This window comes from Pelobates fuscus, chromosome 11, assembly GCF_036172605.1.
Source record: "Pelobates fuscus isolate aPelFus1 chromosome 11, aPelFus1.pri, whole genome shotgun sequence".
In the NCBI taxonomy this organism is placed as follows: Eukaryota; Metazoa; Chordata; class Amphibia; order Anura; family Pelobatidae; genus Pelobates; species Pelobates fuscus.
This window is the reverse complement of record NC_086327.1, coordinates 119,784,124-119,811,877: the sequence shown is the minus strand read 5'-3', so window position 1 is coordinate 119,811,877 and position 27,754 is coordinate 119,784,124. Positions and strand designations below refer to the sequence as shown.

General features: G+C 44.8%; 1 protein-coding gene across 1 annotated transcript; it reads left to right on the top strand.

The window, feature by feature from the left end:
* Positions 1-27,434, top strand: LOC134577513 (nicotinamide N-methyltransferase-like). Its single transcript, XM_063436280.1, has 3 exons — positions 1-170; positions 25,533-25,740; positions 26,931-27,434. The coding sequence occupies exons 1-3, from the start codon at positions 14-16 to the stop codon at positions 27,349-27,351; spliced, it is 786 nt and encodes a 261-aa protein (XP_063292350.1). The 5' UTR covers positions 1-13; the 3' UTR covers positions 27,352-27,434.
* Positions 27,435-27,754: the final 320 nt, after the last annotated feature.

The window sequence follows — 27,754 nt, the reverse complement described above, 5'->3', positions numbered from 1 at the left end:
AGTGAGGAAAGAAATGGACAGGGAGCTATCAGAAAAATCTCCTGAATATGAAAATGATTTTGATGCAAGGAAATATCTGGACACTTTCTATGCTTTGGATCCAGAAGCTCCAGAAATAGATAAAGAATCACAATTTCTGCTCAAGTTTATTGAACATTTAGTTGCCTCAGGTATGTCACATTATAATGTCAAAAACATGTCGGGAAACAGACTGGAATAAATACAGTAAGTAGAATGCATATGTCCAACTCACCGTGGCCAAATGATTTCAACCTTTTTTTTCTCAACATGATACATCTGCCAGCAATTAAAGTCTACATGTACAGTTCTTGTTCAGCTGCTGCCCACTGCCCACGTCAGTGGTAAGGGTGCCAGTTAGGTCAGATTGTCTCACTTTATCTGCATATGTATCTGTTCTATCTAGATTGGCTAGATTGTTTGTATAACTTTATGTCTATCTTTGTATGAATATTTCCTATCAGCACAACGTCCTTCTTACACATTTGTTAAAAACAATGATACATACAGAGATAGTTGATGGGTAGTTAAAGAATAGTGTTGTCATCCTGGAGTACGTTAGTAGAATTAAATGCTGCAGGAAGGAATTCAAGTCATAGGACAGTGGGCACTGTTAGTTGACCTCTAGGACTCCAGTAAGCTCCAGAAATTAAGATTTTGAAAAAAATGTGTAGTTCCGCCTGACATTTTAGATGTAAATGTCATAATACTGTTTGCTTTTACTGCAATAAAATGCACATATTTGTATTCAGCAAAGTCTCTCGAGTACAACAGTAACCCCCATTAACAGATTTTATGGTGTTTTGGAAAGTTACAGGGTCAAATATAGCACATTCCATTTTTCATTTTTTTCACATAAAAATTTGCCAGATTAGTAATGTTACATTTGAGACCCTGTGGTAGCCCAGGAATGAGTACACAAAAGTACGCAACCCAAGTTATTGCAAGTGAGGTATATCCAGTCTTTTTAGTAGCCACTTAGTCACAAACACTAGCCAAAGTTAGCGTTCATATTTGTTTTTGTGCAAAACACAAATATTTGACCAGTGTTTGTGACTAAGTGGCTACTAAAAATGACTGGACATACCCCATTTGCAATACCTTGGGGTGTCTACTTTTGCAAATGGTATGCCATCATGGGGGTAGTTCTTATTCCTGGGCTACCATACGTCCCAGAGGCAACATTACCAAACTGCCAAATTTCAAAAAAAACTTTCCAAAACACCATAAAACCGGTACATGGGTGGGTGCTGTTATACTTGGGAGACTTCACTGAACACAAACATAAGTGTTTCAAAACAGTGAAACATATTACAACAATAATATTGTCAGTAAAAGTGACGTTCGTGTGTGAAAAATGCAAAAAACATAACTTTTACTGAAAATATCATCGTTGTAATACAATTTATCATTTTGAAACACTAATATTTGTGTTCAGCAAAGACTCCCTAGTAAAACAGTACCCCCATATACATGTTTTATGGTGTCTTGGATAGTTACAGGGTTAAATATAGTGCTGGTAAATAAAATTCTCTGCACTTTCTGCCTTGTTTGTCAGGCACGTCCATCAAATTTTAATTAATTAAATCACATAATTATGTTAAAAGATTACTTAAATGGGGGCGTGGCCTGACTGCTCGAGGAGATGGTCGTGTGAGTGATCAGCTCCGCACGAGAATCCCATTAAAGAGCGAATAGCATATATTTTGCAACCGTTTGCCGCTCCAATCCTGCCTCTACACAAACCGTGAACATGGCTGACACGATGGCTCACCGATCGGCGAAGAAAGCAAAGCTGAAAGCGCCTTCTATGCAGATTTCGGCTATGTGTTCACCACCACGCCGAATCCAAGATGGCGCTGGAGGGAACCTGTCGCCGGCCTCGAGCTCAGATAGAAGTGATATTACCTCCATCTCCACGAAACATATCCCGGCAACGGATTCCTCCATTGCCAAAATGCTGAAAGAACTTCAAACAACTCTCCAAGCGGATTTTGCCAAATTGGCAAAGGAGATCAGGGACGACGTCAAGGCCTTAGGTGACCGTACTGATTACCTTGAAAGCAAAACGGAAGAGATCATCTCCGCACACAATCACGTTGCCGCGGCCTACGGTAACATGGAGGCGAGACTCCAATCAATCCTCACAAAACTTACTGACCACGAAGACAGGGACAGAAGAAATAATATTCGCATTCGCGGAATCCCTGAGGAGGTCACACCTAAGGACTTAAGCACTCATGTTAAATCGCTGTTCCATTTCCTGATCCCAGATCTTCCTGAAGAAGCTCTGCTCCTTGATAGAACGCACAGACTGCCTAAACCCAAGAACCTCCCTGCAGCTACTCCGAGAGACACCATCACCAGGGTTCATTACTACACCACTAAAGAGGCCATAATGCAGGCATCACGGAAACAACCAATTTTGCCTGAGGCCTTTGGCAAAATCCAGCTCTTCACAGATCTTTCGGCATCTACACTGGCAACAAGGAAGACCTTCATGCCAATTACCAGAGCCCTACGTACCGCAGATATACCCTATAAATGGGGGTTTCCAGCTCGACTGATCGTCAAGCGCAATGGCACTGAAAGGCACATCTTGAATCTGGGAGATGGAAGGAGCACCCTGTCAGAGTGGGATATCCCCATAAAGGCCGATGCACAGGACACCCCAGCTGGAAACGGATCAGCTAAGCCACAAATGAAACTTGTTCCAGACTGGCATTCCGCAGCGGCAGATAAGTGACTATAATAATTATCATGTGTTTAAATAACCTGTCTTTACACCAGTTTGGTGTATAACGGAGCGCATAACCGCTTCAACGACGTGGACGAATATTTCATAGCACATGTTAGTGCTTAATCTTTTAAAAAAAAAAGAGAAAAAACACAACAAAAAAGAAAAAAAATGACAAACATATGTATATATCTGTATATATTCACTACGTAATAATGCAAAATCTAACAAAAAAAATTTGAAAATGCATAAAAACAAAAACAAAAAAATAATAAGGGAATAATAGAAATCAGTTTATATACTCCTGTTTAGTTTACCGCAAATCTCGCTGGTGACAGCCCGACCAATGTTATAAAACAATGTTAAGAAGCAAGCCTTCTGTTATGACTTAGTTACACATCGGGTCTGAAAGTATAGTTCATTGAAGGTTAAACATTCTGCTAGACATTTTCGACCCTTCAATCAAGCTGTCTAACATAACATGGCCAGCAACTAATTGGATCGGCCTAGTAAAAATCTTGGTAATACCCGCCAATATTCATACCTGGAAGCCCCATGTGTTAGACATACATGCGGCACAGAGAGTTAGACACGCTATCTCACTTGAAGCTTATGAATCTTGTCATGCAATACAATAGACTTTACAGCGCAAAATGTCTATATATTTACTGTTACGTTAATGTTAAACATTCTGACGCAATGAGACTAATAGCCAGGGGCGTACCTAGAGCATATGGCACCCGGGGCGGGTCCTAGTTTTGGCACCCCTCCCCCCCCCCCCCCTTTGCACTTTAAAATGTACAAAACACCCACATTTTTTTAATGTATGTAGCATTGAGCAGTGGTTGCATGTTTCAATGTAAGCATGCTTTTGTATGGAGTAAGTGTGAGTGAATGAATGGGTGTGTTTGTATGTAGTGTTGGCATTTTAATGCAGGCATGCTTTTGTGTGTAGTGTTGGCGAGATGCAGTGGTGTGGCTATATATAATGGTGAGGTTTTAATACAGAGGTGTGTTTGTATGTAGTGTTTGCACTGGAATGCAGGGATGTGTTTGTGTGTAGTGATGGCAAGATGCTGAGATGTGGGATTGCCATATTTAAGGACACCAAATAAGGGAGCTATCTGCTAAACAGCACCCTAATTTGGTATCTTTACATATGGAATCTCACATAAGGGCACCAATTTAGGGAATTCTCTACTAAATAGCTAAAAGATCAAAATTTAAAAAGCCTTTTTCTTAATTTTAATCTTTAGGTTGTTTAGTAGATAACTCACTTATTTGTTATCCTTTTGTGGGATTGACATATTTAAGGACAACAAATTAGGGAGCTATCTACTAAACATATACACAAGCACAGATATACAAACGCATTTAGTTATTAAGAGGTCCAACCAACCTCCCTACCTTACTCTGGGAGTGACAAGCGGTTGCTGCTGGGCTGGGATCTCTGTGCTCTTCCTTCACAGCTCACCTGCACGACCAGTAGTGATGCCGATGCCAGGATGACGTCATACCCCGGCTGCCGGCTTACTGCAGGGCGTACACAAACTCCTATATGGTCCATAAAAATGTTTAATCTCACTGCCTTCCAGTATATATCTGGCCTATCTGTCTGGGGGAATGTGACAACGTGGATGTATATGTAAGTGGGTGAGTATTACTATCAGGAGAAAGGTATATGGCAGGGTGGGACAGTGTGGTGGATACTATGACAGTGTGTGCCATTGCACACAGTGGATTGAAGGAGGCGACTGCAGGTGAGGTGGTGAGTATATGGTGTTTTATGTCACGCGTGGGAACAATGGGGTTGGGTGTTATATGGAAGAGAGGATATTATGTCAAGGCAGGGCCAGGGTGTATGGCAGGGTGTGTATTATGATACGGTGGAGGTATATAGCAGGGAGGGGATTATGGTAGTGTGGGTATTCTATGACATGTTAAAGGGGTATATGTCAGGGTGGGAATTATGACCAGGTAGTGGGTTTATAGCAGGGAGGATATTATGACAAGGCAGGGGTGTATATGGCGGGGGTGTATATGACAGAGAGGGCAGGGGTGTTGAAATAAAAAAAAAAAAAAACTACTTGTCCAGGGACTAAAGTGTTTGCCCAATCTACTTGTCTGCCGTGACAATCTACTTGTCCTGATACAAATCTTTATTGATAGTAATTTAGGAGACAGACCTGGTGTAGGGGTGATAGGGATGTAGTATGGGTAAGACACATAGTGTGGGGGTGGGATGTAGTGTGTGTAGGGAATTGTAAGGCACATAGTGTGCTGTGGGATAGGGTTGGCAGAGTGAGGAGGGGACAGGTGGCCGAGCGTAGTTGGGAGGGGCTGACAGAGCGTGGGAGGGAGTGACAGGTAGCAGAGTGAGGGAAAGAGGGAGTGACAGGTAGCAGAGTGAGGGAAAGAGGGAGTGACAGGTGGCAGAGTGAGGGAAGGAGGGAGTGACAGGTGGCAGAGTGAGGGGGTGGCAGAGTGAGGGGATGACAGGTGGCAGAGTAAGGGGATGACTGGTCGCAGAGTGAGGGGGTGGTTAGTGACAGAGTGACTGAGGGTGGGGGTGACAGGGTGACTGAGGGAGGGGGTGACGGACAGATTGACTGAGGGGGGGTGAGGGAGATGACTGAGGGAGGGGGTGACTGGTGGCAGAGGGAGGGGGTGAGGGAGATGACTGAGGGAGGGGGTAACAGAGTGACTGAGGGAGGGGGTAACAGAGTGACTGAGGGAGGGGGTAACAGAGTGACTGAGGGAGGGGGTGACTGGGTGACAGGGTGACTGAGGGAGGGGGTGACTGGGTGACAGGGTGACTGAGGGAGGGGGTGACTGGTGACAGAGTGACTGAGGAAGGGGGTGACAGGGTGACTGAGGGAGGGGTTGACTGGTGACTGAGGAAGGGGGTGACAGGGTGACTGAGGAAGGGGGCGACAGGGTGACTGAGGAAAGGGGGTGACAGGGTGACTGAGGGAGGGGGTGACAGGGTGACAGAGTGACTGAGGGGGGGTGACTGAGGGAGGGGGTGACTGGTGACAGGGGGAGTGACTGGGGGGGTGACTGGTGACAGAGAGACGGGGTGACAGGGTGACTGAGGGAGGGGGTGACTGGTGACAGGGTGACTGGGGAGGGGGTGACTGGTGACAGAGTGACTGAGGGGGGTGACAGGGTGACTGAGAGGGTGACAGGGTGACTGAGTGGCTGAGGGGGGATGACAGGGTGACGGAGGGAGGGGGTGACAGGGTGACTGGTGACAGAGTGACTGAGGGGTGTGACAGGGTGACTGAGGGGGGTGACAGGGTGACTGGTGACAGGGTGACTGGGGGGGTGACTGGTGACAGGGTGACTGAGGGGGGTGACAGGGTGACTGAGAGGGGGTGAAAGGGTGACAGGGTGACTGGGGGGGTGACAGGGTGACTGAGGGGGGTGACAGGGTGACTGGTGACAGGGTGACTGGTGACAGGGTGACTGAGGGGGGTGACAGGGTGAGGGGGGGTGACAGGGTGACTTAGGGGGGTGACAGAGTGACTGAGGGAGGGGGTGACAGGGTGACTGAGGGGGGTGAGAGGGTGACTGAGGGAGGGGGTGAGAGGGTGACTGAGGGAGGGGGTGACAGGGTGATTGAGAGGGGTGACGGGTGACAAGGTGAGGGGGTGACAGGGTGAGGGGGGTGACAGGGTGACTGAGGGGGGTGACAGGGTGACTGAGGGGGGTGACAGGGTGACTGGTGACAGGGTGACTGGTGACAGGGCGACTGAGGGGGGTGACAGGGTGACTGGGGGAGGGGGTGAGAGGGTGACTGAGGGAGGGGGTGACAGGGTGATTGAGGGGGGTGACAGGGTGACTGAAGGAGGGGGTGACAGGGTGATTGAGAGGGGTGACGGGTGACAAGGTGAGGGGGTGACAGGGTGAGGGGGGTGACAGGGTGACTGAGGGGGATGACAGGGTGACTGGTGACAGGGTGACTGGTGACAGGGCGACTGAGGGGGGTGACAGGGTGACTGGGGGGGTGACTGGTGACAGGGTGACTGAGGGGGTGACAGGGTGACTGAGGGGGGTGACTGGTGACAGGGTGACTGAGGGGGGGTGACAGGGTGACTGAGGGAGGGGGTGACAGGGTGACTGAGGGAGGGGGTGAGAGGGTGACTGAGGGAGGGGGTGACAGGGTGATTGAGGGGGGTGACAGGGTGACTGAAGGAGGGGGTGACAGGGTGAGGGGGTGACAGGGTGAGGGGGATGACAGGGTGACTGAGGGGGGGTGACAGGGTGACTGAGGGAGGGGGTGAGAGGGTGACTGAGGGAGGGGGTGACAGGGTAATTGAGGGGGGTGACAGGGTGACTGAGGGGGGTGACAGGGTGACTGAGGGAGGGGTTGACTGGTGACTGAGGGAGGGGGGTGACTGGTGACAGGGTGACTGAGGGGGGTGACAGGGTGACTGAGGGGGGTGACAGAGTGACTGAGGAAGGGGGTGACAGGGAGACTGGTGACTGAGGGGGGGTGACAGGGTGACTGAGGTAGGGGGTGAGAGAGTGACTGAGGGAGGGGGTGACAGGCTGACTGAAGGAGGGGGTGACAGGGTGAGGGGGTGACAGGGTGGGGGGGTGACAGGGTGAGGGGGTGACAGGGTGGGGGGGTGACAGGGTGGGGGGGGGTGACAGGGTGACTGAGGTGGGTGACAGGGTGACTGAGGGAGAGGGTGACTGAGGGAGGGGGTGACAGGGTGATTGAGGGGGGGGTGACAGGGTGACTGAAGGAGGGGGTGACAGGGTGAGGGGGTGACAGGGTGAAGGGGGGTGACAGGGTGACTGAGGGGGGGTGACAGGGTGACTGAGTGGGGGGGTGACAGGGTGACTGAGGGAGGGGGTGAGAGTGAATTTACAATATTATTATCTTACCTTAATTCAGGGGCTGTCTCTCTCCATCCCAGCTAAGGCAGTGCAGCAGGTGCAGGCAGAGTGGCCGCAGGGGAGAAACCTTGCAGAATACACGCTCTGCGCCCCCTGCTGGCACACTCCATAACAGCATCCCTGGTGCTCAGTGATGACTCAGTACACAGGCTGGGAATCCCCTCCCTGTGCTCTGACTCACTCACTGAGCGCCTGAGCCGCGAGGGAGAGGACGACCAGCAGGAGGGACAGAGTGTGGCACCCCCCTACTGGATGGCACCCGGGGCGGACCGCCCCCCCCTTAGTACGCCACTGCTAATAGCACTGTCTGATGATAAACCTTACCTAACTTACACTAAGCAACGTATGCCTTAATAGCTATATAATGCCTGAGTACTGTGTAAATTACATATGTGGTAAAATGTACCTAGCATTGTGTAGTTCAATACCTTAGATACCCTGCCCGTGAAGTTCAAAGGTGACACACAACCCCTTGGTACATGCCCATACACTGATGTGCTGGTGTTTTTAGCAACTCAACACCTAACACGTTTCCTCACGCTTAGCGGGCAGAAACAGACATGAGGTATGATACCAAGCTTACCAACAATAGCGCACACCTTATTTTAAAATTGGGATTCTCTACCCCACCTATGGGCTTAAGTGCCCGACTGAAAGTGACATACCCAGGTCTCACCATAGAGACCTCTGTTCTGTACATAGTTAGTTTTGTGTTTTCTGTTCAACCCTCCCTCCAAGTTCCCCTCTATTGCACAATGATCCATTATCGGTATACTCTAAACATCACCTTGCGATATATCTATGATTTACCATTGATTCAATGCAGCTATGTTGTCTCTGACTACACCACACACCACTGTCCCTATACACGGGACAACCCCCTGAAGAGATCAGCAATCTACATAGACACCGGAGACCCCCTCCTATGTCACTCAACATATTATCGTTAAACGTCAAAGGGCTCAACTCACCTTATAAAAGACGAATGGCCCTATTAGAAGCGAAAACTCATAAAGCACATATTGCTTTCTTTCAAGAAACGCATTTCCAAACGGCGCAACACCCCAAACTCACATCCACTCACTTTCCGATCAGCTACCATAGTACCTACAAAAAGAAAAAAGAGGAGTCACGATTCTAATTAGCAAGGAAGTCTCATTTCATTTTATAAAAAAGTTAAGTGACAAAAAGGGACGTTATTTAATCCTTCAATGTCTCATCAACAATATCCAATATACTCTAGTTAATATATATGGTCCACATAATGACCAACATGTTTTTCTAGACCATGTCTGTAACCTTGCAAAAGCACATAAGTTGGGTGAGATTATTATAGGGGGAGATACGAACTTTATTATAGATACAGTCATGGATACCACTTCATCAGCCAACATCAAACCCACAACGGCACGACGCCGAGCACGCGCTTCCTCCCTCATACAGAACGTACTGACATCACACGACTACACTGACATCTGGAGGAATTTACACCCGCTTGACAAGGATTACACGCATCACTCTTTAGTTCATGATACTTATTCACGGATTGACCGTTTCTTAATCCCTACCTTACAAACTCCACAAATATCCAAAGCAGAAATAGGCATTATCACGTGGTCCGACCATGCTCCAATAACGTTGTCCATAACCACACAATACCCTACTACCGGGAACCGAACATGGCGACTTAATGACTCCTTACTCACGGACCACACACTGGTATCTCAGATCACTGAAGAGCTAGAAAGGTATTTTTCTATAAATGACACCACTGAAACGACAATAGACACACTGTGGCAAGCCCACAAGGCGGTCATCCGGGGTCAATTTATCAAACACGCTAGCTTTAATAAAAAACAACGCACGAAAGCTTATCTAGACATACACTCGGAGCTCACAAAGCTCTCACATAAGAACAAACAATCACCTTCCCATGACATCACGACACAAATACTACACCTACAAGCTCAACTGAAAGACATTGATCAAGCTAAAACCACGTATCTATTGACGAAATTTAAACATACATTTTTTAAGGAAGAGAACAAAGCAGGAAAGATATTAGCAGCTCAACTTAAGTCGAAGGCCATGTCCTCGAGGATAGCATTTATCCATAATACAAACGGAGACAAACTTACCAATCCGATAGACGTGGTAGAAGAGTTCGGCAGATACTATGGCGGCCTCTATAACTTAGCGACCGGCACAAACAACCATACTCCTACACAGGCAGATGTGGACTCCTTTTTACAGGAGATACACCTACCATCCATCAATACAAGTGCTTTTACACTTTCGAATGGTACCAGGCAAGGGTGCCCTTTTTCCCCTTTACTTTTTATATTAGCGTTAGAGCCCTTAGCATACAAAATCCGACAAGACCCGCTCATCACAGGAATACATATCAACACGAATGAATACACGTTGTCTATGTTTGCCGATGATATCTTACTTTCCCTTAGTTCGCCGGAGATATCTTTGCCTCGACTTATGGAAACGTTATGAGACTATGGTCGTATATCATACTATAAACTTAATAGTACTAAAACACAAGCCCTACCACTACACATGCCCTCATCACAAATATACGTACTACGCCAAAACTTTAACTTTGACTGGAGACAAAAGTACATTACGTACTTAGGCGTGAAATTAACGCTACATGTCCCACAAATGATGTCCCTCAACTATGGTACGCTGCACCTCATATGTCACTCACACTTTCAACTATGGAAACACGTCCACTTATCGTGGCTAGGCAAATTAAACTCTATTAAAATGGTACTATTGCCGAAAATCTTATACATATTTAGAATGCTGCCACTGTACATACCACCATCTATACTGAAACACCTCCAATCGATCCTAACCAAATATATCTGGAACAAAGCAAAAGCTAGATTGCCTTTATCCCTAATGCAACTTACACAACAAGACGGAGGACTAGGTTTCCCAAAATTATCTGCATATTATGAAGCTGCCCTCCTGGAATCCGCCATACGCCTCCACACTCCTAAGCATACCCTACAATGGGTCGATATGGAACGCGACAAAACAGTAAAGGAGTTTAAGCATGCGTGGGATAGGCATAAGGCTATCCTAACTATAAGATAATGCCAGGGACTAATGAAAGTATTTAGAAAACTGGGCAGACTAGATGGGCCGAATGGTTCTTATCTGCCGTCACATTCTATGTTTCTATGTTTCTAATACGGAAGACTGTCAGAAATTGATTAGACCATTCACCACGCAAGAAATCTTAGACACCATAAATAAACTACCGAAACATAAATCACCCGGACCGGATGGGTTCACAAACCTATATTACTATACCTTCAAAGATATACTGGTGCACCATTTGACTTCTCTCTTTAACACTTGTCTCCAAACGGGATGTATGCCCGCAGACATGCTCCAAGCCCATATTACAACTTTACCGAAACCGGGAAAACCCCCGACTCAATGCTCCAATTTCCGGCCGATTTCCCTCTTAAATTGTGATACCAAATTATATGCCAAACTACTAGCCAACAGGATAAACCCCATTTTGCCACACATAGTACATAACGACCAATCAGGCTTTATTAAAGGGAGACAAGGCTCTGACAATACCAGAAAGATTATAAATATACTTTCCCACATCGAAACGACAGGGATCAAAAGCATCCTTTTAGCCTTAGATGCTGAAAAAGCTTTTGACAGGCTTAATTGGGCATACATGACGTCAGTGCTGATTAAATTTGGCTTCCCACAACAACTCATACAAGGTATCATGGCGTTATACGGACACCCCACTGCTCGAGTATATCAATCAGGATTCCTGTCAACCCCGTTTACACTTACGAATGGTACCAGGCAAGGGTGCCCTTTGTCCCCTTTACATTTTATATTAGCGTTAGAGCCCTTAGCATACAAAATCCGACAAGACCCGCTCATCACAGGAATACATATCAACACGAATGAATACACGTTGTCTATGTTTGCCGATGATATCTTACTTTCCCTTAGTTCGCCGGAGATATCTTTGCCTCGACTTATGGAAACCTTATGAGACTATGGTCGTATATCATACTATAAACTTAATAGTACTAAAACACAAGCCCTACCACTACACATGCCCTCATCACAAATATACGTACTACGCCAAAACTTTAACTTTGACTGGAGACAAAAGTACATTACGTACTTAGGCGTGAAATTAACGCTACATGTCCCACAAATGGTGTCCCTCAACTATGGTACGCTGCACCTCATATGTCACTCACACTTTCAACTATGGAAACACGTCCACTTATCGTGGCTAGGCAAATTAAACTCTATTAAAATGGTACTATTGCCGAAAATCTTATACATATTTAGAATGCTGCCACTGTACATACCACCATCTATACTGAAACACCTCCAATCGATCCTAACCAAATATATCTGGAACAAAGCAAAAGCTAGATTGCCTTTATCCCTAATGCAACTTACACAACAAGACGGAGGACTAGGTTTCCCAAAATTATCTGCATATTATGAAGCTGCCCTCCTGGAATCCGCCATACGCCTCCACACTCCTAAGCATACCCTACAATGGGTCGATATGGAACGCGACAAAACACTCCCACACAAACTCCTACATATTCTGTGGTCTCAGACACCGTATAGGAATCAGAAAGGAAAGCTATATCCTACCACCAAACTGTCTATGAAAGTCTGGGACAAGGTCCTAACCATGATGTCTGACAAAGGGAAATTTTGCACATATGCCCCTTTGGGGGCGCTAGAAGGGGTTACTCCAGGTCTATCATTGAAACCGTGGAATGCTCATGGTATCACCCATATCAGAGACCTCTGCTCCCAAGGGAAAATCCTACCTTTCCCTGATCTTCAGGCAAAGTAAAACTTACCAGCATCATATACATTTAAATACCTACAACTGAAGAGCATGATGCAAAGTAAAGTATCAGTGAAAACTTCACTAATAACACCCCGAGCGGCCCACTCAGTAATTATCTTCAATAGGTGCCTTTCTTCACCGACTAAACCCAAAGCCTTATCTGTTTGTTATAAGGCCCTATTAGGGGATAGGCCACCGCACTCTTTCACATATGTATCCCAATGGGAAAAAGAGGGAATACCACATATCTCGAATGACCAATGGCTCCAATCACTAAACACCCTTAAAGGGATCACGTCTAGTTTCTCTCATGTTGAAGCTCACAAAAAGGTAATCTATAGTTGGTACCTGACACCACAGAGACTACACCGAATATACCCCGAGACAAACCCTCTTTGCTGGAGATGCGGAGTAGACACGGGTACTATGACCCACATATGGTGGGAATGTGGTTTGATCAAACCACTTTGGTTGCAGGTTCAATCCATATTACGAAGCACACTAGACTATTCTACACCCCTCACACCGCTGATGGCTCTTATGCTGCTCTTCCCAATATTGTGGAATAAAGCGGCTAAGACACTAGCCTCTCATGTCATATTAGCAGCCAGAACACTTATAGCCCAACATTGGAAAACCACATATTGTCCGTCATGTAAAGAACTGTTGGACAAACTACACCAATATTATAAATATGAATTGCTCTCCGCTGAATCCCACACGAAGGCGAAGCATATAGTACAGTCATGGTGTCCTTGGCTAACAATCCTGTACCCCCCAAAGGCGTAACCAAACAGTAATATAGATCATTACCATATGTCACTACCATATATCAACATAAGCCCTTATCCAGAAAACTACGCACCTAAGTAGACCCAAGTCAGGAAAATGGTTAACCCACAGATGCACAATACGAGATATGTTGAGCCATACACATAATGCGCTAAATAATGGTGCAATAATACTATCATTTGACAACTTACCTAGATAAAGACGAATGTATTAAATGTATTTTGTGATCCTCCGCATTGTAAATTGTAAATTGCTATATATTATATTGTAAATTGCTATATATTATACTGGAATAACTTGATGTAATCATTGTGTACTACCCCATCCCCCCTTTCTTCTTTCTGTACCCCCTTTTTATTTGTTACCATTATAAAATAAAAAAAATTAAATTAAAAAAAAAAGATTACTTAAATATATACGTAGAATATATACATACATATATATGTATTTAAATGCTACGTGTATACTTATGTTATTATTAATGTAATTATATATATTTATATATATATATATATATATATATATATATTTGCAGTTATTTGTATTTTATATATAGATAGATATATATAGAATGTCAATATTAAGTGTATTTTGTTTCCAATATATATATATATATATATAACAAAATACAGTTAGAATGAAATTACATATTACAATATTTTATTTATTTATTATTGTAATTATACGTATATATATATATATACACATTAAATTTATTTTACATGTTTAATAAAAAAATTTTTACACTACCCACCAGCATGGGGACTGTCTGACAGCCCAGACAGTCCCCCTGCTGGCAGATCTATAGCCAGCTATAAGGGGCCATGTGATTGCTCTTTGAGAGCGATCTTATGGCCCCCAGGGACCTGATTTGCCAGGGGAGGGATGCCTGGGCTGTCAGGCAGTCCTCCCGAAAAGGATCACGGCGGAGGTAAGTTTCTCCTGGCTCCTGGGGGCTTGAGCCATTATGGCATTCTATGCCACCGCAACGGCTTTAAAGCCCATTATAATGGGGACAGCATAGAACGCTGTAACATCGTTAAGGGGTTAAACATTAAATTAAAGCCATAGATAATATTCTTGGCAACTGCTTTGTAGGAGAAGGAATAAATCTTAAGGTAAGTATATTGCTGGCGCTTACACACTCTGCTCTCACTCAGTCAATGCCATATAGGTTGGACGACATTGACATTGATCATGTGGATTAGAGTGTCCTTTTAATGCTGAATTCTAAAATAAGCTTCTCGAGTCCCTACACATTTCAGTTAATCAACTTATAGTGTTTTACTATGTTGCATTTCTACGTTTGCAAAAAAAGGAAATTCATATTTTAATAACTTGAATAGTCAGATGCTATACCGCAGGGAAGTCTAAACGCATGGGCACATTGGGCAGTTGTCCAGGGGCCCCAAAAGCTTAGAGGCCCCATAGGCTTGCCTACTTTTCAGTATATTATTCCAAGAAATGTATTCAGAACATTCAAACCCTCTTTATTAGAACATTTAGGTGGACTAAATATCAGCTGTTATCTGTACATGTGGTCTTGCTGTTGCGAATACCTATCTTGACCTTGACGAAAATAACGTACACGTACTAATTGTATATAAGCAAGACAAAATCAACACACATCATTTTTTGAAGCATTATAGCTTTAATAAAGTTCTTCTAATATTTTTAACAGCCTATATCAGTTGCCTCCTCCTGCTACCTACTAAACGTTTGTGTGGATTACTTATTGTTTTTTAAATGATTAAACATTGATTTTGTATAAGTTAACAATAAATATGAGCTTAACTTAATCAATTTGCATTTTTATACCTGTGAGTGGTTGTGTAGGCAGGGCCCCAGTGCACTGCCTTGACCGGGGCCTAAAATGCTGCTACGATGGTCCTGCTACACTGTACAGGTAGATGAGAGAAGAGGCAGTGTTTGCATTGCCGCCTAGGGACATGTCCAGTGACCACTCCTTAGATGGCCACTGGAGGTGCTTCCTGGAGCAGTGCTTCACAGTATGCAGTACTGCCGCTCAGCATCTCCACTCTCTTTAGGGAGACGCTGAATTTTTCTCATAGAGATTCATTGATTGGCTAAGAATCATAAACTATTATGATGTCACCAAGGAGGTAGATTAGCACTGGAAATAAGGTGAGTTTTAGCCCCTTCAAAGGGGGTTCAGGGGAGGCAAGCCAACTAAATGGTGATTTTAACACTATAGGGTTGATGTAGATTAATTTAAAAAATAAACAAATATGTTTAAATGTCTATCTGTTCCTGTCCAAATCTGAGATGATTAAATTGCGTATACGCAGAAGTAAAATTCACACTGACACATGGAGTTCAGGTTAAAAGCACTTCGAGAAAATTTAATGGCATCTGGTTAAAAGCAGGCTCGCAGACCCTTATAAGAGCAAAATTACATCATCATTGAATATCAAGATAACAACAAATAAACATCATTAATTGGATTAGGTGTTAAGTGGTTATGTCAATGTCCACCCATCAATATTATTTATTGGCTCAAGTACTAAGTGGCTGACTAGGTGTCCTCCCACCGGGAGGTGGCGTCATTCTGGACACGGGTGTGGACAGATGGCTCAAGCGCCATCTTACCCAGCACGAGGCTTACTCGGTGGGAAGGGGGGCTTGGGCGTCATTTTGGGTAGTTAGTGATGTCAGACTCGTGGTCAGGTTCAGGGTCTTTTTTATGAAAGAACATTTCATTAGAGCAGTTTTCACATGGCCTAGCTATAGTATACTTTGTTTCATATTACAGGAACTTGATAATTCCGGTGTTAGTCATGTCCTTCTAGAAAATACATTCTCTATTCAATATTCTAAATGCTGTTAGGAAAATCTGTCATGTAATGTAGTTAAAATGGAGTTAGTACAAAAATTCAATACAGGATCAATAAAGGGTTTTTAATAATTCTACATCAGTCCCCCCTATGAAATGTTAGATTCTAAAAAAGATAAACTTTATTTGTTAATACCAGAAGATGTGTTAGCCCAAAGGCACAGAAACCCAGTGACCGCTAGCTAGGTGTTATTGCAAAGTGCAATTCTGTCCCTTCCTTTCCCTAACAGGCTGCAGCACATCCGTCAATACGGTCAGGAAATCTCTTCACTCCGCTGGTAACCCGCGGTGGCTTATCCACCACATCTCCGCACGGCAGTCAGTTCCATAGAGACGGACGCTGTCCCTAAGCTGGTTCCCTACCTAGAACTCTTGCACTTTATCAGAAAAAGGGATAGTTTGCAGCGGTATACAGGGTGAGTTGAGATCTTGGAAATCTTGGTCATCAACTATCAGATGTGTAAAAGTTGGTGCCGCTTGGTCTACAGTCTTCTGCAGAAATTTTCTTAGACAAGGGAGGACACAACAAACGAGAAGAGCGAAAATAAAAAGAGAAATTAGTATTGCCATACCAATATGCATTAAAGCTTTTTGCCATCCTGTCATCCAACCAAACCATCTTTCCCAGGGATCTTTTATCCCAGAATTCCTTTTTAACTCTTCAGAGAGCTCATTTAATTTCTCTATGGCCAAGGTGACTTTACCATTAGGACCTGTGTTTTCTGGGATGTAAGTACAACAGGTCATGGTGTCGGGCAATATTTTACATACACCCCCTTTTTCAGCTAGAATCATGTCTAAGGCCATTCTATTCTGGAAGGACATTTGAGATGTAGCCTGCAGCTGTTTGGCTAAACCCTGGAGGGCATCCCTGGTGTAGTTAACAAAGCGTTGTTGGTTGTAATAAATGTAATTTATCCAATTTAAATTCTTGTTTGCAGTAACTATGGTAAAAAGTGATTCAAACCCCGCAGCAACTTCATCTCTTGCTTTAAATTCATTGGGCACCCCCCTAGGCACCCCAATGGCATCAATGTAAATGTGAGGGTCAAAACTGCCTTTTACTGGGGCTTCACGCTTAACCTTGGCTGGTGTGTGTATGGACTCATGTATGTCAGGGTGTGTGTCAGAGATAATATGTATAGGCATGATGGCTTTAGCCAGAGTACACTCCCCCCACCATTCCTTGTCCATCCTGGATCTTAGCTGTAAATCCCCACACAACCAGTAAATATCCCCTAATGACCTAGTGTGAAATTGCAACAGGTACATAGGGACAGTTCTGTAAGTGGCACAATACCCTTTGGAGAAGTTACCCAGGAACTTACCAATTCCATCATAATTGGCATAACAGGTTTTATAAACTGTAACACCATCTGGGGGTTTGACATCCTTGGTTAGGAGAGGGTACTCTACTGTCCATGCCTTGCAGAGGGACCTATTGAAGTTGTAGTGGTAGGCAAAAGACTCAAAACACATTCTTCTATATCTACTGGCAAGGTTAAAGGTACGGTGCCGAGGTGAGGCCGGGCACCACCACACACATAGCATGCGGTTCTGTTATGTTTGTTGGCATTATATTTCATCCATTCTAACCATAAATTAACATCATTAAAACCTGTTTCAGCGGCCATGGTATCTTCAAAGGTGGGGTTAGCAATGGCCATCATGTCTTTAAAGGACTGGATGTGTGGTTTTAATGGATTTGAGACCATATGGGTGGCTCCTTTCCACTCTGGGGAGTGGCACATATCTTTCAGGTAGAAGTGCCCTAATTTGTTATAGGAACCTTTTTTCCAATACATTCCCATTACATACTGGTCTGCATCTGTTGGGCTGGGATGCTCAATATTTAGGATTAATTTCATGAGTATACCCCCTCCAGGCTTCCTCAGAGTCATTCTTTGGAGAAGGGATCTACCGTGATCATCTACTTTAGACAAGGCACTTTTTGGTTTGTAACCCCAGGCAGGCCCGGCATTCCATCCCGCCGCCCCCCAATGGTTACAGTTGTGCCCCCATTGCTTGTCAACTACACAAACATAGGGGTCCTTTGAATGAGGGATATCTCTATAGATATTTTGAATTTGTGACGTAGGGAATGGGCAGTCTACAATGTCACAGTAATCAAAAGTGTAAGTAGCCACACGGGTACATGAAGAATTGTACCAGAAGGTATACCCACTGGCATCTTTAGTAATGGCTACTTGTTGGGCCTTAATTAAGCTAATTAAGGAGATGATGTACCAGAGGCACATGGTTGTGCGGTATCTGCTTCCTCTGGGGCAGGAGTCTTCTTGCAATGGGAAGCGTGGATCCAATGTGGCCTGCCGGCCAACTTGACGGAGGTTGAGGTGATCAGGAGAACTTGGAATGGTCCGTCAAATCTTGGTTCCAGAGTGTGTTTCCGCACAAATTTCTTGACCAGAACCTAATCTCCGGGAAGCAGGTTGTGGGTACCTGTTGTCAGGGTCTTACCTGAGTTGGGAGTCTGTAGCGCAGATATGTTGCTCACCCTTGCAGATAGCCACAGGCCGAGGTGGTCAGGTAAGAATTCACCTGGCCTGTGGGTCTGTGCACGGGGGCTGTGCAGGATGCAGTGCCAATACGCAGGACAGGCAAGGACTGAAGCAGCAGGATAGTCGAGGGATAGCCGAGGTCAAAGGATGCCAGAGGTCAGGAACAACGAGGAGTAGCCGAAGTCAAGGGATGCCAGAGGTCAGAATAAACGTATTTAGAAGCCGAGGTCAAATATATGAAGCAGATAAACTGGAACACTGGTACGACACAGGAACACTAGATCAAAGACTTGACCCTGAGCACAGGAAGAGGCTGGGTTTAAATACCCTGTTGATGACCGATGAGAGTCAGGTGAGACACAGCCAAGTCAAGGTGCAGCCCCCGGTGTATTAGTCATGCCAGGATGAACAGGACCGGACTCAGTAGTCTCTGTGTAAAGCTGCTGTGGCTCAGAGGTAGAAATCAGGACTAGGACTGATAAGTTCCCCGGTTCAAGTCCCCTGTTGGGAACTCCAGGAGCGGCCACGTCTGGCTGTCTGTCTAACAGGTGAGTACCCTGACACCCGTATCAAAATCGGGATCTGGAATTGAAGAGAAAACTTGGGCATGTATTTTGTTCAAGGAACTTGCAAGTTCAGTTACATAGTCTACTAAAACATCAGTTTGAAGCTGCAACTGTTGTGGGTAATAACAACCTAGTCTGGGTGCAGTCCCAAATAGAATCTCATATGGGGATAGTGAGTGCTTCCCTCTAGGTGTGTGCCTAACGCTGAATAAAGCTATTGATAGGCTTTCTGGCCAGGGCATCTTTCTTTCTTGTGACATTTTTAACATCCTGGCTTTTAGGGTGCCATTCATGCGTTCCACTTTGCCACTACTTTGTGGGTGGTAAGGGGTGTGAAAGGCTAGGGTCACTCCTAGAGCAGTCCAGATTTCTTTGGTCACTGTTGCTGTAAAGGCTGGGCCCTGGTCACTTTCAATGACTTCTGGAAGTCCAAATCTACATACAATATCTGCAAGTAGACGTTTTGCTGTTGTCTTGGCAGTGATATTGGCCACTGGGTAGGCTTCTGGCCAGCCTGAAAACATGTCCACTATTACTAGTGCATATTCATGAGGCCCACTCTTGGGCATTTGTATGTGGTCAATCTGAATTCTCTGGAATGGGTACATAGGCTTAGCCAGGTGTTTCAAGGGCACTTTGGTTGGTTTTCCTGGGTTGCATTTTGCACAAATGACACAGGCCCTACAGAAGCTGTTGATCAGTGTTGTGATTCCAGGTGCTTCATAATACTTCTGTATGAGGGCAGCCATTAAGTCTTTTGACAGATGTGCAGGTCCATGTGCCCATTGGACAACTGCAGGATATAGATTTTTAGGAAGGCAGAATCTAAAGTTGTTGTAATATATTCCATCCTTTAGGACTGCTCCTTTCTTCTTCCATTTCTGTATTTCTTCGGGGGTAGTTGTAGCTTGCTGTTCCTGTAAGATTCTTAGGTCAGTAGGAAGAGTCTGCAAGGTGAAAATAGGAATTTCTTCGTGTCCGGACACTTCTTCATCCACTTCCTGCAATTTCCTTGCTGCTTGCTTAGCAGCCTGATCAGCCAAGTGGTTGCCCTTTGCTTCATCTGTATCCAACTTCCCATGTGCCTTCACTTTCAGGATGGCCACTTCTTCAGGGAGTAGGAGGGCATCCATTAGTTCCTTGATTGCAGAGCTGTGTTTGACTGGTGTACCGGCAGTGGTAAGAAATCCTCTTGTTTTCCAAATTAGTCCGAAGTCATGTGCCACACCCAGAGCGTATCTTGAATCTGTGTAGATGTTGGCACGTTTTCCTTCAGAGATCTTGCATGCTGAAGTCAGGGCTTGCAATTCAGCTTCTTGTGCAGACATTGCTGGTGGGAAAGATGATGATTTGATAACATCATCTGTTGTGGTTACGGCATATCCTGTGTGGTATTTTCCTTCTTCATCAGCATACCTTGAACCGTCCACAAACAGAGTGAGATCAGGATCTGGTAATGGATTCTCATGTACAGTTGGTAGATGTATTGTCTCCATTTTCATTTGTTCAAAACAGTCATGAGGTGTCTCTGGGTCATAATCATTCACTATGACTAGATCTTGAAATTCATTTTCCAGGAAGTGGCGTGGCCATGCTTCAAGATGGTCAGTTGTTGGGTATTTGGCAATGCCATTTTCCTGTAGCTGTGTTTCATCCATGGTGGCCCATAATTTTGCCATGGGCCCAAGATCATTCCATGATTTTGTTTTCAACTTGGTGACAGGGACATGTGGAATAGCAATATCCCAATGACGGTACAAGTATTTGAGTTCTGAAGGTAGTTGAATCAAGACCATGCTGTTGCCTTCAGAGTCACAGTAGAAGTCGTGTGCAGTGAGTTTCACCTCCACCCAATGATAGAGTTCATCTTCATAGCAAGGTTCAGGAGTGATGTTTGGTTTGTACCACATGGTACAGAAGGCATATCCTGCTCCCTCGCAGAGAGGTGTTTGTCCATGATGAAAGGATAAATCAGGATGCATTTTCTTGATGGTACCAGTAAGAAGGTAGATGTAGGTTTCATCCATGATAAACCCATAGTGGATACCCCCCTCAGGTAGTGGGACGGATTGAGAACTTGACATCTTTGTATGGTGATGTTGTCAGGTAATAGGAGGTGACACTGGAGGCGTAGGTGTCTTGCAGGAGACACATGCTTGAGTTGTACTTGGTTGATGATGGCAGAAATGTCATGAGGGGCCAAGACAACTAGAGGGTGGCCAAGGACCAGGTCTGCAGTTCTTTCAATAATTTCTCTTGCTGCAAAAACGGCCCATAGGCAAGAGGGGGTCCCTCTGGCCACAATATCCAGCTGGCAGGAGAAAAATCCAATAGGCCTTTGACGGCCTCTTAAGTCATTTGTTTGAGTAAGGACTCCTGTAGCGTGGCCTTGTCTTTCAGAGACAAACAACTTGAAGGGTTTGGTATAGTCTGGTAGGCCTAGAGCAGGAGCAGATGCAATGGCACGTTTTAGTGTACAGAAGTTGTCTTGTGCTTCATTGGTCAGGCAGAATGGGTCTGACTTGAGTGCATCATAGAGTGGTTGCATGAGCAGAGAGGCTTCTGGGATCCATGCTCGGCAGTAGGAAATGAGGCCTAAGAAGGCATGTAGTGATTTTGAAGTCCTTGGAGGTGGAATTTCCAGTACTGCCCTAACTCGGTCACGAGTGAGATGTCTAGTACCCTGGGATAGACAATGGCCAAGGAGGATGACAGTTGGTTGACAGAATTGAAGCTTGAGAAGTGAAGCTTTGCATCCTTGGTCTGCTAAATAGCGAAGGAGACTAATTGAACATTATTCTGTTGTGGGTATATCATCTCCACAGAGCAGCAAATCATCCACATACTGGAGTAGGACAACTTTTGGATGGTCTGATTGCCATGGATCAAGGATAGAGCACATGGCCTTTGCAAATTGACTTGGAGAGTTTTGTGCCCCTTGGGGCATGACAGTCCATGTATACTGTTACTTTTCATGTGTGAAGGCAAACAGGTATTGGCAAATTGGATCCAGGGGTACACTGAAGAAGGCATTGGCCAGATCAATGATTTATTACGTACTGCAGAAGCCTGGTATAGAGTAGCAAAGGCTATTCAGCAGGAAGGTTGGGTTGAGGAAGAAATAGATCACAAAGGTGTAAAATTGTATGTATATCATAATAATTATGTTGCTGGGGCATTCCCTCAGCCAGCGCCCCAAAATGGCGCCCAGGGGATGTCCATTCCCAAGGTTCAGTCAGCAATAAGTGACAGCCAGCTGACCATGTTCCCCACTCCCAATCCTCCCATCACCCACCCCGTCATTTCCCCTGTTTGTCCGGTCCTGAATTCTGATGGATCTTTATTTTCCCCCTCATCATCCCTAACATTCCCATCATCCTCATCCATCCCTGCACTACCTTCTCTGCCTAATCCAAACATTTCATCCGCCATTCCTTCCCTACGCTCTCTCTCCGTCAATAATCCTACCCTCCCACTTGCATCCACCCAGTTCTCTAACCCCTCCTCACCCGCTACTGTCAATCCCACTACACCCACTCCGGTCCCTCCTACTACACCCGCCTCTGCTAATCTCTCTCCGTTCTCTCTCCTTCCCACTCCTCCCACAGCCCAAGTTCCCACCCCTTCAGTTTCATTTCCGTACCCCGGATGTCCCACTTCCTTCCCTAATCCTTGCCCAACTAACCCGCCCTCCCTAGGTTCCACCTCAGCCCCTGCCCAGATGGCCTGGCCATACCCCTTCCCTTACCACATGGCCCTGCCCTATCCAAACCAAGCCTACTTCCTTTCCCAAGCCACTCCCCAAACCCCGGTCATGCCCAATCCGGCACAGTCTACCCCGGATGTGCCCACATCCAACATGGCCGCCACTACCTCCCTTAACCCTAACGCAGCTTCCTTTCACGCCTCCAATATGGCGGCCCCCAGTTATCCAGCACCCCTAATGCCGGTACTTCCCGGTGACTACTCACCCCAAGCTCATAATCCACTGGCCACCCCAGCATCCGGGATTCCCGCATTTCCCCCGGTTCTGACACCTCAAGCGGCCCCATTACTCAGAGGGGTCCAGGTCACAGACGAAGATGAGTATGAGGAGGGATCCCAGGGCTCACAAGATGCCACGGGGCCTCCGCCTCGCCGTTCCCTCGATGATCCTTTCGGACATATGGGCCGGGGGGATCAGGCCCCTCCTAAATATGTAGCTTTTAATCCTACTCAGGCTAGTGCTCTGATGAAATCACTCCCAGAAAAGCAACCTATGCCCTTTTACCGAGGAATAGTTCAGATTCAAAAGACCTATTCCGCTGCATGGCGTGATTTACTGAGTATTTGTGCTATTAAAGCCGGAGATGCATACTGGCCCAGCATTGCCCGCCACCTCAGCACAGATTTGCTTATAAGTGACATTGATTACCCCTCCGGAGTAGCATTCTGCAACCAGCTAAAGGAATGGGCTAAGGACAAACTTGCAGATCAGGCTGCTGGCCTTACTGATATTGTACAGGAAAAAGGAGAATCAGTGGAAAAGTTTCATGCAAGGCTGTTTCAACTGTTTACAGATTTGGGATTTGATCTCACAGACAAGATCCATTCTCAAATGCTGTCCGGTTCATTTGTCCAAGGTGTCAAAGACTCCATACGCAAGGGAATCATTGCTGCACGCCCTGAATATAAAGTAGTCCCTCTGGATACCTTACTCCTAGTTGCTAGGGGTCTGGAATCTGCCCAGACTCCTAGAAGGCCCAATTCAGCTCCTCTCATGGTGTCCCGCCCCGGACCTGTTCCAAAAGGTACCAAACCCGAGGATGGACATTGCTTTAATTGTGGTGCTAAAGGTCACTTCAGGGGTGAATGTCCAGAACCCAAGAAAGTGACAAAGGCTGCACATGTCCCCAAGGCCTCAAAGACAGTTCCAATTGTAGAGGAACCAGATGATTAGGAAATTGGCAAGCCTGTGTCATTAACCCCTGTCATGGCAGTGTCTACAGGGGATAAGGGGGGGCCACTTGCCACTGTGACTCTACCCATTGAAGGACAACCTACTACATTTCTTGTTGACACAGGTGCTGCCCGAAGTGTTCTGCGAGAACAAGATCTGCCAGATCCATCATTTCTGTCAAATATTGATGTCTCTTGTGTAGGAGTGGATGGCCTACCAAGACACAGTCCTTTAACAACTCCATTACGAGTTGGCAACTACCCTAGCTTGCTTGCTCGTTTTGTGGTATCCTCCACATGCCCCATTAACCTGTTAGGCGCTGATGTCCTCTCACGCCTGCAGGCATCTATCATCTTCACTCCAGATGGACAGGTAGAGTTATCTACCCCTCTATCTGTGTCAGACACCTCAGCCTTGTGCTCCCTTCCTCTGATGCTCCACTTAGAAAATCCCCATGAGGATGCAAAGGAACTGAGGTCCAATTTCCCAGAATTACTAAAGACACAAGTACCTGCAAAACTGTGGTCCTCAGGCCCAGAGGACATAGGTCACCTAAAGGTTCCACCTGTGGTGGTAAAACTCATTCCAGGAGCAAAGCTACCAAGGAAACCACAATACCCTTTAAAACCAGCTCAAGCTGCAGCTATCTCAATTCAAATCAAAGCACTATTGGAGAAGGGTGCTCTTGTCAAGTGTGAATCAAAATGCAACACCCCATTGTTCCCTGTGAAGAAAAAGACTCCAAAAGGTGAACCAGAGAAGTATAGAATGGTCCAAGATCTCCGTGCAGTGAATGAAGCAACAGTCCTGGACACCCCTATTGTACCAAACCCACACACTCTGCTCTCTGGGGTCCCACCTTCTGCAAAATACTTCACAGTCATTGATCTGGCCAATGCCTTCTTCGGTGTACCCCTGGATCCAATTTGCCAAGGGTCAGGAATACATGTTTGTGTTCCTGACCCTATAGTGTTCCTTTAATAAATATTAAATATGAATAAGTACATATATTTATCTCTAATGTTAGTGTTCCTTTAATCACACAAAGAAAATACAATGGACACAACAGTTTTGAAGAATACAGATACATCATATTTTTCATGAATATGAAAACAGCCATTTGCAGACTATGCAGTGATTCTTGGCGGCATTACAAATGAGAAGGGCTATTATCCTAAATAAGTTGTGTGTTTAGTGCTTTATATCCATTTAGTCAAATAAAAATTAATTTTAAAATATGCTTGAAAAATGCAAAATGACTTTAAAGAAATATATTTTGGTGAGACTTTGTAACACGATATATATTATTCTGATTAGGTTACCTGCAAGGAGAAAGCCTCATAGAAATTGGTTCTGGTCCCTCAATACATCATATACTGCCAGCCAGCAACAGCTTCAAAAAAATCTACCTCACTGACTACAATCAGGGAAACCTGAATGAAATAGAAAAGTGGCTGCAAGGCAAGGAAGATGCCTTTGATTGGTCTCCATATATGAAATATGTCTGTGATTTGGAAGGTAACAGGTGTGTACTGAATTCAGAGCTCTAAAACATGAAAATATATCACTTTGACTTTCTACATTTAGAGCCCATTCTGCAACTAACACTGCAATTCACTAAAGTGTGAAATTTTATTAATTTAAATGGACTCTATAGGGAACCATCTATGCGCCATGTCTCTGTAGTTTAACCTTGCAACTGCAAACACTACCTTTCTGCAGCAAAAGTGCGGATTTTAAATTCCTCTAGCAGCTGTCGTACTGATATGTATACCCGAAAAGGGATATTATAGACCCCAAAACAACTTTAGCTTAATTAAGCAGTGCTGGTGTATATATCATGCCCCTGCAGTCTCAATTCTCTGCCATCTAGGAATTAAATAATTTGTGTTTCTGTTGTGCAGCCATAACCACACCTCCCTGGCTGTGACTCAAACACACTGCATGAAAAAAATAGTTTCTTTCAGAGCAATCCCATGGCCCGCCGGAGGCCGAATTTGCCAAGGGGGGACTGTCTGGGCTGTTGGGCAGTCCCCCCGTCCCAGGAGCAACACAATCGTCGGCAGGGGAATGGCGGTCCATAAGGACCATTTTTGTCGGAAGTACCTAGTACGTCCGTGGTCCTTAAGGGGTTAATATACACCCAACAACTTTTATTTAAAATGCAAGACATATTGCTGCATGCAGTTTTCCATAGTTGCTTACATGATCAATTTAATTTTGTTAAATTAAGGATTCTCCTTACATGTCTCCATGCATTGAACCCTCTGCCATTTTCTTTTCTATGTAATAGCCAGTCCTGTGATAATGCGTGTGGTCACACTACCAACTAACGGCTGCAGTATATAAAGTCCAGTTTACTCAGTGTTACTTAGTTACATGGGCTGAAAAGAGACGTGTGTCCATCAAGTTCAGCCTACCTCACATTTGTTTTCTGCTGCTGTCTTCATGTCACACAAGTAGTAGCTGTCAGTTTGTGCAAGATCACATACAGCAAAAAGGACTTTGCTGTCAGATAAACAGATTTAAAAAAAAAAAAACACCAACTGGTAGATTAAATGAGCAGCCTATGTGAACCCATGCAAAGTGCAAGGGACTCTTTTACCCATAGTCAAATAGAAATTGTTTTCTTAAAAATGCTACAAATAGAAAATATTACAAGCAAAGAGATGTATTGTTTTGATTGGTATTTAATTACATAAACTCTCGTTTTAGTACCACACCTGAAGAGAAAGCAGAGAAGATTAAAAAGTGTGTTTCTGTCTTGAAAAGTGATGTCACCAAGGCCAACCCTCTGGAGCCAAACTCACTCCCTCCAGCGGACTGTGTGATCATTGCGGGATGCCTCATCTGCGCATGTAAAACAGTGGAGGACTTTAAAAGTGGTCTAAAGAATACTGTATCTCTTATGCGATCAGGAGGGTATCTGACCCTAATTGATTACATGGGAGCCTCATATTATGTTGTTGGAAAGGAAAAGTTTCCCCTTCTATCAATCAATGAAGATCTCGTTAAGCAAGCAATTATTGAAGCAGGATGCGTCATTGAAGAGTTTACTATGTTCAAGGATTTCGACTTTACAGAAGAGGTGTTTGATTGTAAAAAAATATTCTGCATTTTAGCACGCAAGTTGTGAAAAGAAATGTAAAGATGAAGTAATGTTTACATGTTGAATTTTAGAATACTGGAAAATGTAAGACGTTATTCACTCAACAGTGTCCTAAAAGTTTTTACAAAAAGTTCTACAACTGACTTTATACGATGCAACCAAATATCACTTTTTATGGTAAACCAGTTTGTCTTAATTTTTCAGCTGAATAAACTAATGTGCATGTTATACGCAGAACTACTTTATATATTTTATTTCAATCTATCTAATGTGTATTATCCACTCACATCTGTCGCTGCTGCTCTTCACTGGGTAGACTCTCGCCTCGCCGACACTGTACGCCCTCCAGGGCCTCATACCAGACGTCTTTCCGGACTGTATCCCTCCAGTCCGGGTCATCCTCCTCCTCATATAGGAATCACCATATATA

Excerpts from the sequence above, each read along its gene's own strand:
- LOC134577513 (XM_063436280.1), top strand. The coding sequence starts at position 14 with ATGGACAGGGAGCTATCAGAAAAATCTCCTGAATATGAAAATGATTTT. Across the intron at positions 171-25,532 it reads TGAACATTTAGTTGCCTCAG|GTTACCTGCAAGGAGAAAGC; the intron begins GTATGTCACATT and ends TATTCTGATTAG. Across the intron at positions 25,741-26,930 it reads TGTGATTTGGAAGGTAACAG|TACCACACCTGAAGAGAAAG; the intron begins GTGTGTACTGAA and ends CTCTCGTTTTAG.